At 31.1% G+C, this 18,479-nt stretch overlaps 1 protein-coding gene across 2 annotated transcripts in view; it reads left to right on the forward strand.

Annotated features, from left to right (window-relative positions):
• Positions 1-17,813, forward strand: part of LOC142236691 (uncharacterized) — a 143,906-nt gene extending 126,093 nt beyond the window's left edge. Inside the window, exons 2-7 of one of the 2 annotated variants that reach the window (XM_075307928.1) lie at positions 457-576; positions 684-879; positions 4,778-10,669; positions 10,742-11,501; positions 11,654-13,407; positions 17,222-17,813. In XM_075307928.1, coding sequence (XP_075164043.1) covers positions 6,014-10,669; positions 10,742-11,501; positions 11,654-13,185 — 6,948 coding nt within the window. In that variant the 5' untranslated portion in view covers positions 457-576; positions 684-879; positions 4,778-6,013 and the 3' untranslated portion in view covers positions 13,186-13,407; positions 17,222-17,813. The remainder of the gene's footprint in view (positions 1-456; positions 577-683; positions 880-4,777; positions 10,670-10,741; positions 11,502-11,653; positions 13,408-17,221) is intronic. The other variant, XM_075307929.1, reaches the window with a different exon arrangement.
• The last annotated feature ends 666 nt before the right edge of the window (positions 17,814-18,479 follow it).

Below are 18,479 nucleotides of genomic sequence, written 5' to 3' on the forward strand. Positions count from 1 at the left end.
GGGAAGCATATTAAAAGAAATTTGAGCAAAATAAGTTTTTCATATAAAATTTAAAAATTTTTTTTTTTATTTTATTTATTACAACCATAGAAAATTTCCCAAAATTCTAAATTTAAATAAAGATGCTTCACAACACGATAACTGCCAATCAATTTTAGTTTAAAAAACATCCACAAGCTAATGTTTCATCTAATGCCACAATAAGTCTACTCTGACAGTTTCTTCATAGACATTACATCTGTTTTCTATTTGAATAACATTTATGCATACATTTTTTCGTTTTATAATCGTGCCTTTGCAGCTCCATCAACTTCAACACTCACCATCCCACCCACCCTCTCAGCCATTTATCCTGTTTCTAGCACTCCATAAAAAAAAAACATAATTAATTTCTAGTCTGTTAACAATTTACTAATTGTATGCATTTTCATTTTACTTTGTTCTCATTTCAAATAGATTACAAACAATAACACCAACAACACATGGATTATTTTTAGGAGGTCTGTAAATGGAAAAAGCAAAACAAGGAGAGAGAGAGAAACGAAGACATCGTGATTGGTATACTTTTGTAAGCATGTAAGCAACATTATCATCATTGTCATTCTATATATCCAACAACAAGAGTTGCAACAATAAAATTCTATACCGCCTCTTTTTGGGTATCATCGTCAACATCATCATAGGCTCCAAGTTCACAAGTGATTGGTGGAATGATACGATAGGAGACTATAATCGATCCTTGTCTCGGTATTGTTGTGGTGACTAGAAGAGGAGAAAACGTTCCATACAATCCCTATATTTATATGTTAGCCATCATCGTCATCCTTCACTACACCAATAATCATTGGAAAAACCATTGCCAGCTATATCGCTCACTCGGTAAGTTTTGTGAAAAAAGATATGTTTACCTTTAAATAATAATTGTTTTGTCAAAATTTTCTATAGAAAAAAAAAATTGACAAAATTTTCTCTAGAAGTAAAAATTTGACATAATTTTCTATAGAAATAAAATTTTGACAACATTTTCTATGGAAATAAAATTTTGACAAAATTTTCTTTAGAAATAAAAATTTGACATAATTTTCTATGGAAATAAAATTTCCAAAAAAAATTCTATAGAAATAAAATCTTGACAAAATTTCCTATAGAAATAAAATTTTGACAAAATTTCCTATAGAAATAAAATTTTCTATGGAAATCAAATTTTCAAAAAATTTTCTATAGAAATAAAATGTTGACAAAATTTCCTATAGAAATAAAATTTTGAGAAAATTTTCTATAGAAATCAAATTTTGACAAAATTTTCTATAGAAATAAAATTTGACAAAATTTTCGATAGAAATCAAATTTTGACAAAATTTTCTATAGAAATAAAATTTCCAGAAAATGTTCTATAGAAATCAAATTTTGACAAAAATTTTTTTAGAAATAAAATTTTGACAAACATTTCTATGGAAATAAAACTTTGACAAAATATTCAATAGAAATAAAATTTTGACAAAATTTCCTATAGAAATAAAATTTTGACAAAATTTTCTATGGAAATAAAAATTTGACATGGAAAAAAAATTTTCGAAAAATTTTCTATAGAAATAAAATTTTGACAAAATTTTCTGTAGAAATAAAATTTTCAAAAAATTGTCTATAGAAATAACATTTTGACAAAATTTCCTATAGAAATAAAATTTTGACAAAATTTTCTATAGACAAAAAATTTTGACAAAATTTTCTATGGAAATAAAATTTTCAAAAAATTTTCTATAGAAATAAAATTTTGTCTAAATTTCCTACAGAAATAAAATTTGTACAAAATTTCCCATAGAAATAAATTTTTACAAAATTTTCTATGGAAATAAAATTTTTACAAAATTTTCTATGGAAATAAAATTTTGAGAAAATTTTCTATAGAAATCATATTTTGACAAAATTTGCTATAGAAATAAAATTTTGAGAAAATTTTCTATAGAAATAAAATTTTAACAAAATTTTTCATAGAAATAAAATTTGACAAAATTTTCGATAGAAATCAAATTTTGACAAAATTTCCTATAGAAATAAAATTTTGACAAAATTTCCGATAGAAATAAAATTTTGACAAAATTTCCTATAGAAATAAAATTTTGACAAGATTTTTCTATAGAAATCAAATTTTGACAAAAATTTTTATAGAAATAAAATTTTGACAAAATTTTTATAGAAATAAAATTTGACAAAATTTTTATAGAAATAAATTTTGACAAAAATTTCTATGGGAATAAAACTTTGACAAAATTTTCAATAGAAATAAAATTTTGACAAAATATTCTATAAGAATAAAATTTTTCCTATAGAAATAGAATATTGACAAAATTTTCTATAGAATAAAAATGGGACATTTTCTATGCAAATAAAATTTTGACAAAATTTCCTATAGAAATAAAATTTTGACAAAATTTCCGAGAGAACTAAAATTTTGACAAAATTTCTCTATGGAAATAAAATTTTGACAAAATTTCCGATAGAAATAAAATTTTAACAAAATTTGCCATAGAAATAAAATTTTGACAAAATTTTCTTTAGAAATAAAATTTTGACAAAATTTTCTTTAGAAATAAAAATTTGACATAATTTCCTATAGAAATAAAATTTTGAGAAAATTTTCTATACAAATCAAATTGTGACAAAATTTTCGATAGAAATCAAATTTTGACAAAAATTTTTATAGAAATAAAATTTTGACAAAATTTTCTTTAGAAATAAAATTTTGACAAAATTTCCTATAGAAATAAAATTTTGAGAAAATTTTCTATAGAAATAAAATTTTCAAAAAATTTCCTATAGAAATAAAATTTTCAAAAAATTTCCTATAGAAATAAAATTTTGAGAAAATTTTCTATAGAAATCAAATTTTGACAAAATTTTTCAAAGAAATAAAATTTTACAAATATTTCGATAGAAATGAAATTTTAACAAAATTTCCTATAGAAATAAAATTTTGACAAAATTTCCTATAGAAATAAAATTTTGACAAAATTTCTCTATAGAAATCAAATTTTGACAAGATTTTTGTATAGAAATCAAATTTTGACAAAAATTTTTATAGAAATAAAATTTTGACAAAATTTTTATAGAAATAAAATTTTGACAAAATTTCCGATAGAAATAAAATTTTGACAAAATTTCTCTATAGAAATAAAATTTTGACAAAATTTCCGATAGAAATAAAATTTTGACAAAATTTGCCATAGAAATAAAATTTTGACAAAATTTTCTTTAGAAATAAAAATTTGACATAATTTCCTATAGAAATAAAATTTTGAGAAAATTTTCAATAGAAATAAAATTTTGACAAAATTTTCAATAGAAATGAAATTTTGACAAAATATTCTATAAGAATAAAATTTTTCCTATAGAAATAAAATATTGACAAAATTTCCTATAGAATAGAAATAGGACAACATTTTCTATGCAAATAAAATTTTGATAAAATTTCCTATAGAAATAAAATTTTGACAATAATTTCTATAGACATAAAGTTTTGTATAGAAATAAATTGTTGACAAAATTTTCTATTACAATAAAAATTTGCCTATGGAAATAAAATAAATTATTTTTAGAAAATCTAAAAAAAGAATTGTCCAAATCGGTTTGGATTTAAATATACTTTTGTACTTTTGCAATAGTCCTTAAATTTGATATTATGTAATTTTAACACCTTTTGGCTTCGAAAAGTACATTTTTAATACGTTTTTAGTACTACTTTGTACTTCCCTGCCGTATAGATGTCACACAATTATGGTATTACCGACATTGCAGTCAAAGCGCTCTTTTGATAAATTCTTTATAAAGGCATCGGCAGTTAAAATTTCAAATTATCTGCCAAAAAAATTAATGCAATGAAAACATTTATAAAAAAGAACATGTATTGCTAGAAATTAGGTTCTAAATCATGTGTTCATTACGTTTCGTAAAGCCATCAGAGAACTGAACTGGGTGACGACGACGACGTAAACTGTATGATATTTGAGAGAAGCGCCGACAAAAACTGCATGATATTAGAGAAATTTTCCTCATGACTGCCACCTACTGACGCAGTTTCGCTTCACAGTTTCTTTCTCTTGTGTTTTCATTCGCTCTGATACTACGGTAGTCTTTTTTTGTTTTTTGTTTCTGGTTCAAACACGAAATTAATTGATCCTATTAATTTTTTAATTGAAATGTCTTCAATCACATAAATTATAGTATCAATTAAAAAAATTAATTGAAAGTCAATTAAAAAATTAATTGATCCAGTTAAAAAATTAATTGATACTATTCATTTTTATGATTGATTTTTTTAACAAATAAAAAATGAATCAATTAAATTTTAATTGAATATTTTTTAAAACTCAATTGGAAAAATTTTCATGAATTTTTTTTTCTGTGAATGGAATGTTTTTTGAAATTTTGTGAAAAGTACTTTTATGCTAAAAAAAAAAACATTTTTGTACTTTCTTAAAAATTGTATTTTCCATCCCTATTGTATATGTATGTGTTATAACTATAGTAACATCTAGATAGATCAATGATAGAATATAATTGAAATGCTTAAAATTATCACTGTGTTTTTGAGATAACTCTAGCAATATATAGATTACATATCAACAAGTAATGTTAACATATGGAGTAACATAAATACATAATAACATTCAATGAGAAATTTAACATAGCATAAAAACATAATAATGATACAATCACTGTTAATGATTTTGACTTTAATCAGCACTGTTACAACTGAAAATATTTCTTTCTTTTATAGGTACATAAAACAGGCAATTGCCCTCTCTGCCAAAAGTCTAAGGAACAGATGATATTGGTAGCCGGTTGGTCTCTTGCTTGATGGCATGCAATGAGCAAAGGGATAAACATTTCATTTACTTTAGACTAACCAATAAGGCCAGCGTCAATGCTCTCAACCGGTCGATAGCTACTCACCAAACAAGCTAAATAATATCAGCATCATAGCAGGGCAGGCACTTACACCATTTACAAATTGGGTGCTAAAAAATGCACCAACAAAATCCTATAATAAAAACAAATACCATCACCATATTCAGCCATCCGACAAGGCCAAAATAAAAATTAAAGAGTGAGAGCGATTTTTTTTGCAAATACTTTTGCTTTTGGAGTTGAAGTGTAGTGTGGTGTTGCCTGAACCAAAAAAAAAAAACAGTGGGAAAAGTCTAAACCAAAAAAAAAAAACAACCAACAACAACAACAAAAGAAATAATGGAAAATCTCTAAAGTTGTTGTACATCTTTTTGAAGCAAAGAGCCTTCGTGTGTGTGTGTGTGCACTTGGATATTCCATTTAGGCCTTTAAGAGTTGTATTTGCATGGCTCTCTGTGTGTGGACGAGTGTGTGTGAATAACAAGAGACACTACTCATTGCAGCAGCAGCAGCAGCAACAGCAATATCGATTTCATTTTTGCTGTGTAGTCCGGTCATTTTATTTTTAAAACCCAATCAGGATTGTTAGGTATTTTAGCAGCATCATAGCATCCCAAAACGAATGTGTGGTTGTCTGGCCTACACAATTTTGTCACTGAAGAGAGAGAAAGAGGTCTTTCTGAAAGCAAAGCCCTTAAACTGTGTTAGTTGAAAACAAAAAACACTCAGGCGAGCATAACAGACATCATCGACATTATTCGAATGCTAATCAAATAAAATCCTTGGTCGGCATAAAAATTAAAAAAAATATTTTATCTCTAAGGAAAAAACAAAAACAAATCAAAAATCAAAACCGATTTTAATTAAGGAACCAACCAAGCACAAAGGAACCTGAAACTCCTTTTTGAAATCCAATAACAACAACAACAAAAGTGACTCGTCCGTCCGGTGTTAATACCAACAACACACGTAACCAACCCAACTATATTAAATGTATTCATCGTAAGCCTAAACCTCTCACTCCTCCCCCCCCCCGCCCCCGCTATCTTTTTCGATAAATTTTACGAAATAGTATAGAAAAATAACAACAACAACAATAATAAATATGGATAATACCAATAATAGGACAACACCAGGAACCCCTGATACATATACAGCCAGTTGTACCACATCCACTTCGTCTTCGACAACATCATCGGCTCCGCAATATAGTGATGATATACGAAGACCTTTACAAACTCTCGATCTCTTGCCTCGTCAAGGTAGTGGCTCATCCACCAAAACCTGTGAAGTAGATTTGGGTGATGAAGAACGTGATACCTTTTCACCGATATCAAGTACTAACAATAGCCCTGAACAGGAAGATCATCATCATCATCATCATGATCACCAAATTATGGCCCATTCCAGTGCATCGTTACTAAATGGTGATCCCAGTTGTTCAACCATTTCATCAACATCCAAAGATTATACGAAAACATTTGGCGATTTAGTGGTTACCCCATTGAAAATGAAAATTGTCAATTCGTTGTCGAATAATTTGCTGCAGCAACAATCAGTGCCCTCGTCCAAAGAAGAAAAACAAAGACAAAATGAGGAAATTGTTATTTTGGAAACTTCATCGATATCCTCCGAGACTGGTTCTTGGGATTCTGTGTTTCCCCATAGTCAAAATCCTCCTGCTGGCCCTGCAATACCACAAGCCAATGTGGATTTAAGTAATTATTGTGTGGGCTTTTTGGAAAAGAATCTGAATATGAGTCAAAATTCTCTTAATAGAATAAAATTAGCCAAAGATAAAGAGGAAAATGTAGTAGCAGGCTCCTCCTCATCGTCCACAATGGTGACGGCCTTGAAACATAAAGATTTGGATCTAGAACCTTTGGCCAGGGAGAGAACCTATTCGGCTGGTCATAATCCTTTAACGGCTGACACTTCTTCACTATTCAAAGGTGTCAGCTCATCCTCCCTACAAAGGGATCTTCTGAATAAATCCGATAATCCATTGACCTCATCACAGACAAGTGCTTGTTTTATAGATGCCTCATCGCTGTGCGATGAAGATGAAGTGCCACCATATCCTAAGCCTGCCTCGGGAGGTGTGGAGAAACAAACCAAAGAAATGGAACAAGAAGCAGGCGGTGGTGGAGGTGATGATGAATCTCCTACTAAGAAATTAGAAACATTCCATAAATCATTTGCCAGGTGCAAAGTGAAATCTAAAGAGGATCCTGCTTCGCCCACACAAACATCAGCCACCAACAATTCGGGGCCCACGATAAATAATAGACCCACATCTTCAAATTCCTCATGTAGTTCCGAGGAAAATAATGACAAAAATAATCCAGAATCTGTGAGTAATCTATCGGATGAAGAGAAACTTTGGAAAAGAGATCACAAACCTTTGGATTTACAAAATCCTTTGCGTATCGAAGATGGGGATGATGATGATGGCGTTATCAATGCTACTAAAACTAAGGACAATTCAAAAAATCTCTTAGTGGATGAGGCCCCAGAGGTTTCAAGCTCATTGACCCATGATTTGGATTCTTCAGATTCTTCGGATTTATATCGCATTAAAAAAGAAAATGAACGTAGATTTCCTCAATACTCAGCCTTGCCTCCCGTGGCTTCAAAACTATTGAATACTCATATAATGGGGGGAAGTTTGGGTAATGGTGGTGGAGGAGGAGGTCATCACCATCATCATCATAGCACCTCACACACAGCCAATCACAGTGATATTAGTTATACCACAGATTATTCCTCATCTAGTCCAGCACCCAGTTTACAATGGTCAGAACATGAGCATAGTAGGCCTAGTCATGCCCAAAAATTGCATATCGAAGAATATGATCCTTTGGCTAAGGCTAAATCTACTGCACATCTACCCGATACTCCACACAATTCCATTGTACACATTGAACCGAATTGTTCCTCCAATACCTCTTCCATACATCGGGATTACACTTTGTCATCATCATCATTTTCCCATCATCGTGATTCGGGAGCTTATTGTAGTGATGCCACCGATTCGCCTATACCCATGCCCCGCACCCCGAAACGATCAAAATTCGATGAAGCTAATCCCATAATATCGGGAGGTTCTTTGATTTCCGACTATCAAGTGAAGCCTTGTGAAAGTCCTTCGTTGAAAAGGAAAACCGACACATGTCCCATTGTTTCGGGTGGTTTTACCTCATTGGATTTTGAGCATACTCAACCCATAGGTGAGGATGAGGATGATGACGAAGGCAATGTTCAAATACGCCAGAAATCAAAAGCTCGTAAACCCGTAGCCGGCATTGCTTCCTGGGTGGTGGATATGAGTGATTGTCAAACGGCCCCGGAAAGACGACGCAGTACCAGTTCCGCTTCCAGTCTGGAGATCTCCAATGCGAAATTTAGGGAACGCTCCGATTCGAATAGTTCTCACAAAAGTGGTTGTGGCTTTTATGTGTCGCTCGATGATGTGGAGAAAAAATTACCCAAAGAAAAGAAATCTTCTTCGGGAGGGCTTGACTCACAGATGAGTAAGTCATTCAATGCCCCACCACCCTCAGCTCGATTCTTTGTAAATCTTTCTACCAGCGAATATAAACCAAAAGAAGAACAATACTCACAGCCTCAGTCTCATGGGGAGCAGATAAAACCGCAAACCACCAAAGGGGAAGAGGAGACGACCAGCACTGCCTCAGCGAATAGCTCACAGAAAAATATATTTAGCATGTTCATCGATATAGGAGGAGGAGGTAGTAATGGTGGTGGCGATAAGAGACCGACTAAACCTTTGCGCAAAGAACCTTTTAGTCTGGCACAAAGGCTAAGTACTTCATTGACTTCGCAACAACAAAAGAAATTAGACGAGGCTACAATGAAATCGGCCACCAGTTCCACAGAGACATTAATGTCTAAATCAAATCAAAATAAAATTTCTAGCGAGAATGGTAATGGTGGTGGTGGCGTTGATAGTGATTCTGGCAATGGAGGTGAAAGTAAATCGTTGGACTATAGAATTAATTTTGAACCTCCCATAACAGTGGCTGCCATACGTAGGCTATCCATGCAACAAAAAGCCCAGCACGAGGCCAACAAAAGACATTCGTGGGGTACCAATGGTAATAATGGAATAGGAGGTTCCGCCGTCGCCGCCACAGACTATAAACGTTCCATAAGTTTAACCAATAATGGTGATTCCAAAGACTCTGGCAAAGGTCTGATGAGTATCATTGATAAATTGCCCATAATATCAAAGACATCATCACTATCGATAGACAGTTCCATATCACCGTACGATGATTATACAGGCTCCAAATCAGAATTAAGTACAAGCTCGGGAGGTGAACGTGATGAAGAGAATGGCATGGCAACAAATCCCCATCAGAATCGTATAAAGAAACGCCGTCGAGATGTCGCACTTAATGAGACCTTTGACAAATCCAGTTTAGCTTCCATAACCGATGGTATTTTGTCTAAGGATCTATCTCCTCTATCCACTACGGATACAGATGATTTAACCTTTCAACAGGATGAGGAGATGGCGGCACGTGAGGCTGAAGAAGCATTGGCCCAATTGCAAGCTACCCAATTGCCCTCACAAAATATTCCCACAACATCTACGGGATGTAGTGCCTCCAGCATAGCGTCGACACGTATGTCCACCATTATTATGGAGACCATTGTAGAGGCCAAGGAAACCTCCTCGCCCAAGAAGGTGGCACAAAATGTTAGCATGGATTCCCTGCAGGCTACCATAGAGAAACAGAAAATGCTCTTGGAAACAGTGACTGAACATGCCGAGACCACAACGGCCAATACTTTTGTGAAACTTTCCGACATGGATAAACCACCACCGGTGAATTTGAATCTAAAATCTCCTGAACGTATGTGCTCTAGTGTGGGTGGTGGTAATAATCATAGGCAAATAAATCGCCTCTATCGCGATGACAATAGTCGAGCAAATCGTCCCCACTCCTGGACCATGTCACGATCGACCGGTAACAGTTTTCAAAATTTCACCAACTCTGTGGAGAATCTAAGAAGTCTTTCGAGACTCTTTCCCAATTTTTCCAAAGAAATTTCCAATTCTGTACCAAATGATATGACCCTGGACAATATGGATTACATACAAACCGATCTCAGTAATGATTCCAGTTTGGCATCAAGCATTAGTCGTTCTGGTATGGATGAATCTTCGATATCTTGCCGGCAGCCGCGACGTTTGGGTGAAGATCTCTTGAAAATGTTCCTGCAGGAAATAGCCACAGATATGATAGTCGAAGTGCATGGACGACGTATAAAAGCCCACAAGTGTATATTGCGATCAAGATGTCAATATTTTGCAGCCATGTTGGCTGGCAATCAATCATCCAGTGTGGTTTCGCTGCAGGGATATTCCTATTCAGCAGCACATTTTGCTTTGTGCCATATCTATTCGGGAGCCTCACATCCACCCGATGGTATAAGTTTAATGGAATTGGCTGCTTTGGCTGATCTTCTGGGCCTTGAAGGTCTCAAGGAGGTTACAGCTCATGCCTTGAAAACCAATTATTGCCATAATTTCCATAAACCTTGCTCGGGATGTATTGATGGAATACTGCAGGTATTGCCAGTGGCTTTGAATCATGCCTTGGATGATCTCTATAGGAAATGTTTGAAATGGACTTGCCGCCATTATATGAAGGTATGGCCCACCAGGCAATTCGCCCAATTGCCATCGGATATTTTGGGTAGATGTCGTCAACAAATTGTGGCCAATTTGGTAAGTTCCAGGGGGGCGGTGAAGAACTTAAGATTTTTTTTAATGTTGTCTTTTTTTTTTTTTGTCCTACAGACCTCCGAATCAGTTTTGAATACCGTCTTAGATTTCGATAATCTCTTGGCTCAATTGGCCACCTATCGTTGGGGTGGTATATGTGAAAATTTGGTACGCAATATTCTCGATGCTGCCTATGGTTATATAGCTGATCATTTTGCCAGTCTAATAGCTAGCGATTCTTTCCTTTCATTGGGTCACGATCGCAGTTGTCAAATACCCCATCTAGAAGGAGTTCTTCTAAGGACTGCCTCCAATCTAACACCTGATCAGGCTTGTCGTAGTTATCAAAGGATAACACGTCTTAACACTGTCCTACAAGCGAAAGTTATACAAATGCCTCCAGGTTTAGGTGAACTGGCCAAAGAACTACAGGGTCTTCAGGAGGAAGATCTTGAATGGGACACCGAGTATATACGTTTGGTCAGCTCAATACTATCGGCTGTAGAACAATGTCTAATTCGACAATGTTCACGAGCAATGCGTGTGACCGCATGGCAACGTATGGATTTAGATCTGCGCAAAAAAATACAAACATTGGCCCGTTTAACGGAACCATTGGATCTGAAACGTGGTAAGCCGGTGTCGAAAGCTTTCTCCTTTGGTGGTAGTACCAGAAATCAAGATTTGCAGCAGGTGAAAGCAGCCATACAGGCTCATTCGAAAAGGGCCTTGGCTCAGGATACACAATTGTATAAGGCCACACAAACAACCCATGATCCAGTGCAAACTACAGAGCGAGGTGTCCAAGCCAATCATGATTTGAGAGAGGGAACAAGTAAGTTGACAAACCAAGGCCATTGGGAAATTTAGTTTTTTTGTTATTATATTTTTATATACTCCAATAAATTTTGTTTATTCAATAAAAAATTAAATATCAAACTCCTATTTCTTTCCTCTGTCTCCGCCCCTTTTTCGTGGCAAAAATAGGTCGAGTTTTGAAATCCAATTCACGAGCTCATGTTCCTCAAGCATATAAGGGCATCTCTCAAAGTCACGTCACCTCTGAACGTAACAGTATGAACAACGCCACCACATCGACGGTACATCATCGTCGTACCAAATCCGAAGCTCCATCTACGGCCGCCACAACAACAAATAAAACGATCGAACCAAAGAAAGTCATCGATTCCAAAGCCCCAAGCGATACACAAACGACTACGACGACGACGACGACCAAATTCAAAGCTCATCCAATTAAATTAGCAGAAATTAGGCCACGTTATTTGGAACCCAAAAAAGTTCACACGGCCATCACAAATGGCCCGGTAAGAAGTAGCACTAGTTCCAGTATACCGGCCAAATTGGGTAACAAACAAAACTATCAACATTCATCGAGTGAAAGTTCAAGGCATTCCAGTCCGGCAGCAAGAAAACATTTGAATGGCAAAATGGCTACAATTAAATCCACCAATAATATGTCCTTGGATAGCTTGACCTCAGGTGGAAATCGTACAACAAACCGAAATAAAACTAATAAGTCTTCCGATAATGAACGTTTCTCGGATCTTTGTGTGGATTCGATGAATGAAAGTATGAAGAGTTCAGTGATTACAAATAAATCGGCCTCACGAGAATCATTGCTCTCGAATAGGGTGGGACGCTCGACAAAATTAAAAAGTGATTCGTTTAGCTCTACAAATGCGAAGGGTCGGGCAAATGGATCAATAAAACCTGTACGACCCACAAGTCTTGGACCCAGAGCCCCTAAATATCTACAACAAAAAGTCACTTCAACGGGTTCCAGTCCTTCATCGGTTACAACAACAAAATCAGCCACTAGTCGTCTCTCATCGGTGTCCTCGACACAATCCTCAAGGGATTTCTATAAACGTTCAATATCGGTGCCAGGACAAACGGCTGCAGGAGATCAATCACAACCACCCACCAAACATAGTTTCCTATCTGCCAAGTCGAGGGAGATATTAGCGCGAAGGGCAGAAAAGGAGAAAAATAAATTGCAACAGCAGCAGCAACAACAGGACGTACAGGAACAACAAATGAAACTTTCCCGTCCTGACCGGCTACACAAAGACGAACGTAATGGCAAGAGTAACAGTCTAAATGTTGGTGGGCCCGTTATGCGTTCAGCCTCACACTCTTCGGTTATGTCGCAGAATCGTAACGCAATACCCTCCAATATACCCACACGAAGGCCGAATTCTTTGCAATTAAAGAAATCAACGAACAACACCAAATCCAACAGTCAATCAAGCAACAATTATCGAAATCATAAAATCGCACACAGTGCCAATGAAATGTATCAAACGGCCCAAGCGGTAAAGCAAAAAATTGAATTGTTCATTAAGACATCGGCGACAAATAAAAGCAACAGCAACAATCTTGATGATCATCATCATCAACCATCTATTGTGGTCGAATCAAAATTGGAACGTTCAAGTACATTCTGTAAAGATGCAGCTGAAGTGGCCGATATAAATGAATTGCAAATTATCGAATAAATATAGCAGCACACAGTTCACATTATTCCATTTGCCTTCTTTTTTTTGCAAAGGGATAGCAACCAACAAACACAGAGAGGAACATAGAGAGAGAGAGAGAGAGTGATATGTATAGTTCTGCTAATGGTGATTTAGATGAAGACACACAAGGGGATTTTCTTTTTAGCTGGGTTGAATTTTTGTCTGCGTCTTTTATCGTTGGAAACTCTAAAATTAATTGAGGTATGTGTATTGTTGATTAATGAAAATATTTATATATAATTATGGGTATTTTTATAATAACTAGAAATAGAAATATCTTCTGTTTGTGGTTAATTTTCTACAGTCGAATACGGTTATAACCGACTACCAGGAACCTGGTAGTTCGTAGTTCGTTCGATAACCGGACTAAAGAACAATGATTATATGTACGTATGTATGTATGTGAAAGTAAACCTAGCAGATACACGAATCAGTAGCTTAAATATGAATTTAGTTTTTCAAATTCGAATTTAAATTTTTATTCTTTGGGTTTTTCTAAGCAAAAAAGTTAAACCTATAAAGTGATTTTCGACATTTGTATCAACCGGGAATAGAGCGAAGTCATTCAAATACTTGGCTTTTAGATTATACAATAATTATAAGATATGAAAAAGTTGGCATCGATTTTTTTTAATGCCAAAAAGTCATTTTTCGAGATTTATGACTACAAAAATCTTCTTCGAATTTTTATATTGTAGTTTTTTTTTGTTTTTGAACAAAAAGTCGATTTTCGACTTTTTATAACTAACAGTAATGAAACGAACGGATATTCTTGTCGCCTTACCACATTCAGGATTTCAAACTTTTCCCAACAACTCAAAGGCGAATTTTTTATTCAGATTACTATCACCAAGTAAAAGCCAATATTTAATTTAATTTCTTGAGCAATTAAAGTAGTAGGCACGGTTTCCACTCGTGCCAAAAATTGTCTACCAAAAGTTTTAGAAAATTTTACCAAAAATCTACAAATTTAAAAAAAAACGTATTTTGAAGTTTGTAAAAATTGTATTCTATAGAAAATTTTGTCAAAATTTTATTTCTAGAAAAATTTTTTTTTGCAAATTTTGTTTCTTTGGATATTTTTCAGAACATATCGTTTCTATAAAAAATTTTGTCAGCATTTTATTCCTATAGAAAATTTTGTTAAAATTTTATTTCTATAGAAAATTTTGTCAAAATTTCATTTCTATAGAAAATTTTGCCAAAATTTTATTTTTATAGAAAATTTTGTCAAAATTTTATTTTATAAAAAAATTTGTCAAAATTTTATTTCTATAGAAAATTTTGTCAAAATTTTATTTCTATAAAAAATGTTGTCAAAATTTTATTTTATAGAAATTTTTTTTTTTTAATTAAATTTCTATAGACAATTTTCTGATATCTTTTGCTATAGAAAATTTTCTGAATTTTTTTTTCTATGGAAAATTTCATTTCTATAGAAAATTGTTTCAAAATGTTATTTCTATAGAAAATTTTGTCAAAATTCTATTTCATTTATTTAACAATACAGTAAGCCTTCGTGGCCAACAAATCGTATTTCTCTTTCCATAGAAAATTTTCTATTGGGTGTTTTCTTAAAATTTTATTTCTATAGAATATTTTCTCAATATATAAAAATAAAATGTGTTTCTATAGATTTTTTTTTTTTTTGAAAATGTATTTCTATGGAAAATTTTAAAATTTGAAAATTTTATTTCTATAGAAATTTTGTTGAAAATTTTATTTCCATAGAAAATTTTATTTCTATATAAAATTTTATTTCTATAGCAAATTTTTTCTATGGAAAATGTTCTAAAATTTTCCGGAAATTTTTTTCTATCAAAAATTTTATATCTATAAAAAATAAAATCCAGATTTTATTTATATAGAAAGTTTTGTCAATATTATATTTCTATAGAAAACTTTCTCAAAATTTTATTTCCATAGACATTTTTCTGAAAATTTTGTCAAAACTTTATTTCTGTAGAAAATTTTGTCAAAATTTTATTTCTATAGAAAATTTTGTCAAAATTTTATTTCTATAGAAAATTTTGTGAATTGCTATAGAAAATTAAAAAAAAAAAAAATTTTTTTCTATAGAAAATTTTGTCAAGATTTTATTTCTATAGTAAAATTTCTGAAAATTTTATTTCGATAAATAATTTTCTGAAAATTTTATTTCTATGGAAATTTTTTCTATAGAAAATTTTCTCAAAATTGTATTTCATCTAATTATACAATTATTTTTTCGAGCTTTATGGACTTTATGTTTTCTCAATATGGAGTTCTTTATGCTAACTCCTTATTGAGAAAACAAAATTGAGTTATCTCTCCCAGCCAGATCTATACTAAAGGCTGTGGAAAGGTTCATTCGCCCGAACCGAAACATGTACAGTCCAGGCGTGTATAGATTTGTATCTGGCGTTTTCTTTTCAATGGCTCTATTAACCATGTTCCTTAATCTATATCTGTCCATAAAGCTCGAAAAAATAATTGTATAATTAGATATAATGCATTTGGACGTCAATTACCTGTTTCGGTATCAGGCTAACATGAAATATAATAAAATTATATTTCTATAGAATATTTTCTCAAAATTTTATTGCTATAGAAAATTTCCTGAAAATTTTAATACTATAGAAAATTTTCTCAAAATTGTATTTCTATCGAAAATTTTCTCAAAATTGTATTTCTATAGAATATTTTCTCAAAATTTTATTTCTAGAGAAAATTTTCTGAAAATTTTATTTCTATAGAAAATTTTGTGAAAATTATATTGCTATAGAAAATTTTGTCAAAATTTTATTTCTATACAAAATTTTCTGAAAATTGTGTTTCTATGGAATTTTTTCTTTAGAATATTTTCTCAAAATTTTATTTTTATAGAAAATTTTCTGAAAATTTTATTTCGATAGAAAATATTTCTGAAAATTTTATTTCTACAGAAAATTTTTCTGAAAATTTTATTTCTTTAGAACATTTTCTCTAAGTTTTAATTCTATAGAAAATTTTATCAAAATTTTATTTCTATAGAAACTTTTATCAAAATTTTATTTCTGTGAAAATCTTATTGCTATAGAAAATTTTGTCAAAATGTTATTGCTATAAAAAATGTTGTGAAAATCTTATTGCTATAGAAAATTTCCTGAAAATTTTATTGCTATAGAAAATTTTGTCAAGATTTTATTTCTATAGTAAAATTTCTGAAAATTTTATTTCTATAAAAAATTTTCTGAAAATTATATTTCTATACAAAATTTTCTGAAAATTGTATTTCCATGGAAATTTTTTCTATAGAAAATTGTCTAAAAATTATATTTCTATAGAAAATTTTCTCAAAATTGTATTTCTATAGAATATTTTCTCAAAATTTTATTTCTATAGAAAATTTTCTGAAAATTTTATTTCTATAGAAAATTTTGTGAAAATTTTATTGCTATAGAAAATTTTCTGAATTTTTTTTACAAGTTTTGTCAAGATTTTATTTCTATAGTAAAATTTCTGAAAATTTTATTTCGATAAAAAATTTTCTGAAAATTGTATTTCTATACAAACTTTTCTGAAAATTTTATTTCTATGGAAATTTTTTCTATAGAATATATATATTTTTATAATTTGATTTCTATAGAAAATTTGTCAAAATTTTATTTTTGTGGAAAATTTTCTGATTTTTTTTTTTTTGGAAATTTTTCTGAAAATTTTATTTCTATAGAAAATTTAATTTGCTTTGATCCAATTTTATTTCTGTAGAAAATTTTGTCAAAACTTTATTTTTATAGAATATTTTGTCAAAGTTATATATCTGTAGAAAAATTTGTCAAGTTTTTATTCTATAAAAATTTTCTAAAATTTGTTTTCTATGGAAAATTTTCTAAAAAAATTTTTTCTAAAAAATTTTTTGATCCATTTGACCTATGATAGTTGGTTTTTGAATTTTATAGATAACTATATTTGTTATATTATTACATTACATTCACCCCTACGTATTTACATTTTCAAAATTTTAATTTCATTGTATTTATTTCTTTAATTTCAGATTATTGAAAATTACCATAAGTAGATGACTAGCATATAGTGGCTATATTTTATTAGAATAAAAAAAGGTATTGGCTTCTATTATAGTGTGGTATCAAACACCCAGCGGCTGCAACACAACACCAACAACTCTAGTCAATAAAATTCTACAAACAAAACAAAAATAGTTGCTTGTTTAAAAAAAAAACGAGAAATTGAAACAAATGAAAAATTTTGTTAAAATTTATTAAGATTTTTAGTTAAACCCTCCCCCATATGGAAAAGTAAAACAACCAACAACCAAGGATATTTATAGAATCCTTGTCCAATACAAAAAATATAAAAAAATTTCCCCCTTTAAACTAGCATAAAGAAGTAACTAGAAACTAAAGCACAATACGAAATACATATTTATAAACCAAAATAAATAAAAAACAACATTATTTGGATTAAAGCCAATCAATACAAAACTATAGAAAATCGAACCCGCCCCGTCGTTCAATATATGAAAATAATAATAAATAAATAAAATACAGAAAATTATTCAGAAAAGGGAATTAAATAAACAATAAAGAAAATATGAATTGGTGTCCTTGGCAAGAAGAAAAAAAGTGTATTTGTATTAAAAATATTATTAAAAACAACAAAAAAACTAAAAACAATAGAATCCCAACTTAAGGGTTTGCCATTGTTTAACATCCACAACATTGATATTATGATTAATTCGTTGTTTAATTTGTATTTTCCATTCGTTTGTCGTGTTTTGTTTTCTAATCGTAGCGTTTAGATTACCCAAAACTATAAATAATAATTAAAAGATAATACCATATGGTGATATTATTTAAGTTTAAAAAACATGGAAAATTAATTATAAAAGTGTATGAAAACACACTCACACATAAAAATGAACGAACGAACGATTATTATGAATTATACAAGAGAACTTAAGCATTTTTTAAAATGAAATGAATGTAAATTTCTCTCTGAGAAATATTTTTTTACTTTATTATTTGTATTTATTGTATTTTATTTTATAATTAAAAATAATATTAAAAAATGATACATTTAATTTTTTTTTTTACAAAAGTTCTTCAAAATATTCCCCAAACAATCGTTTTTTATTGAATGTTTTTTTGTGATAGCCTGGTGCAAAAAAAACGACATTGTAGATGTGGTTGTAGAGAGCAGTGCAGAAATTAAATCTACTTTTAACAGCACATATTGTCTATTGATACACAATTTCAGTTTTTACTGAAAAGACATTTTGGAAACTTTTTAAT

This window comes from Haematobia irritans, chromosome 4 (genome assembly GCF_050003625.1).
Source record: "Haematobia irritans isolate KBUSLIRL chromosome 4, ASM5000362v1, whole genome shotgun sequence".
In the NCBI taxonomy this organism is placed as follows: domain Eukaryota; kingdom Metazoa; phylum Arthropoda; class Insecta; order Diptera; family Muscidae; genus Haematobia; species Haematobia irritans.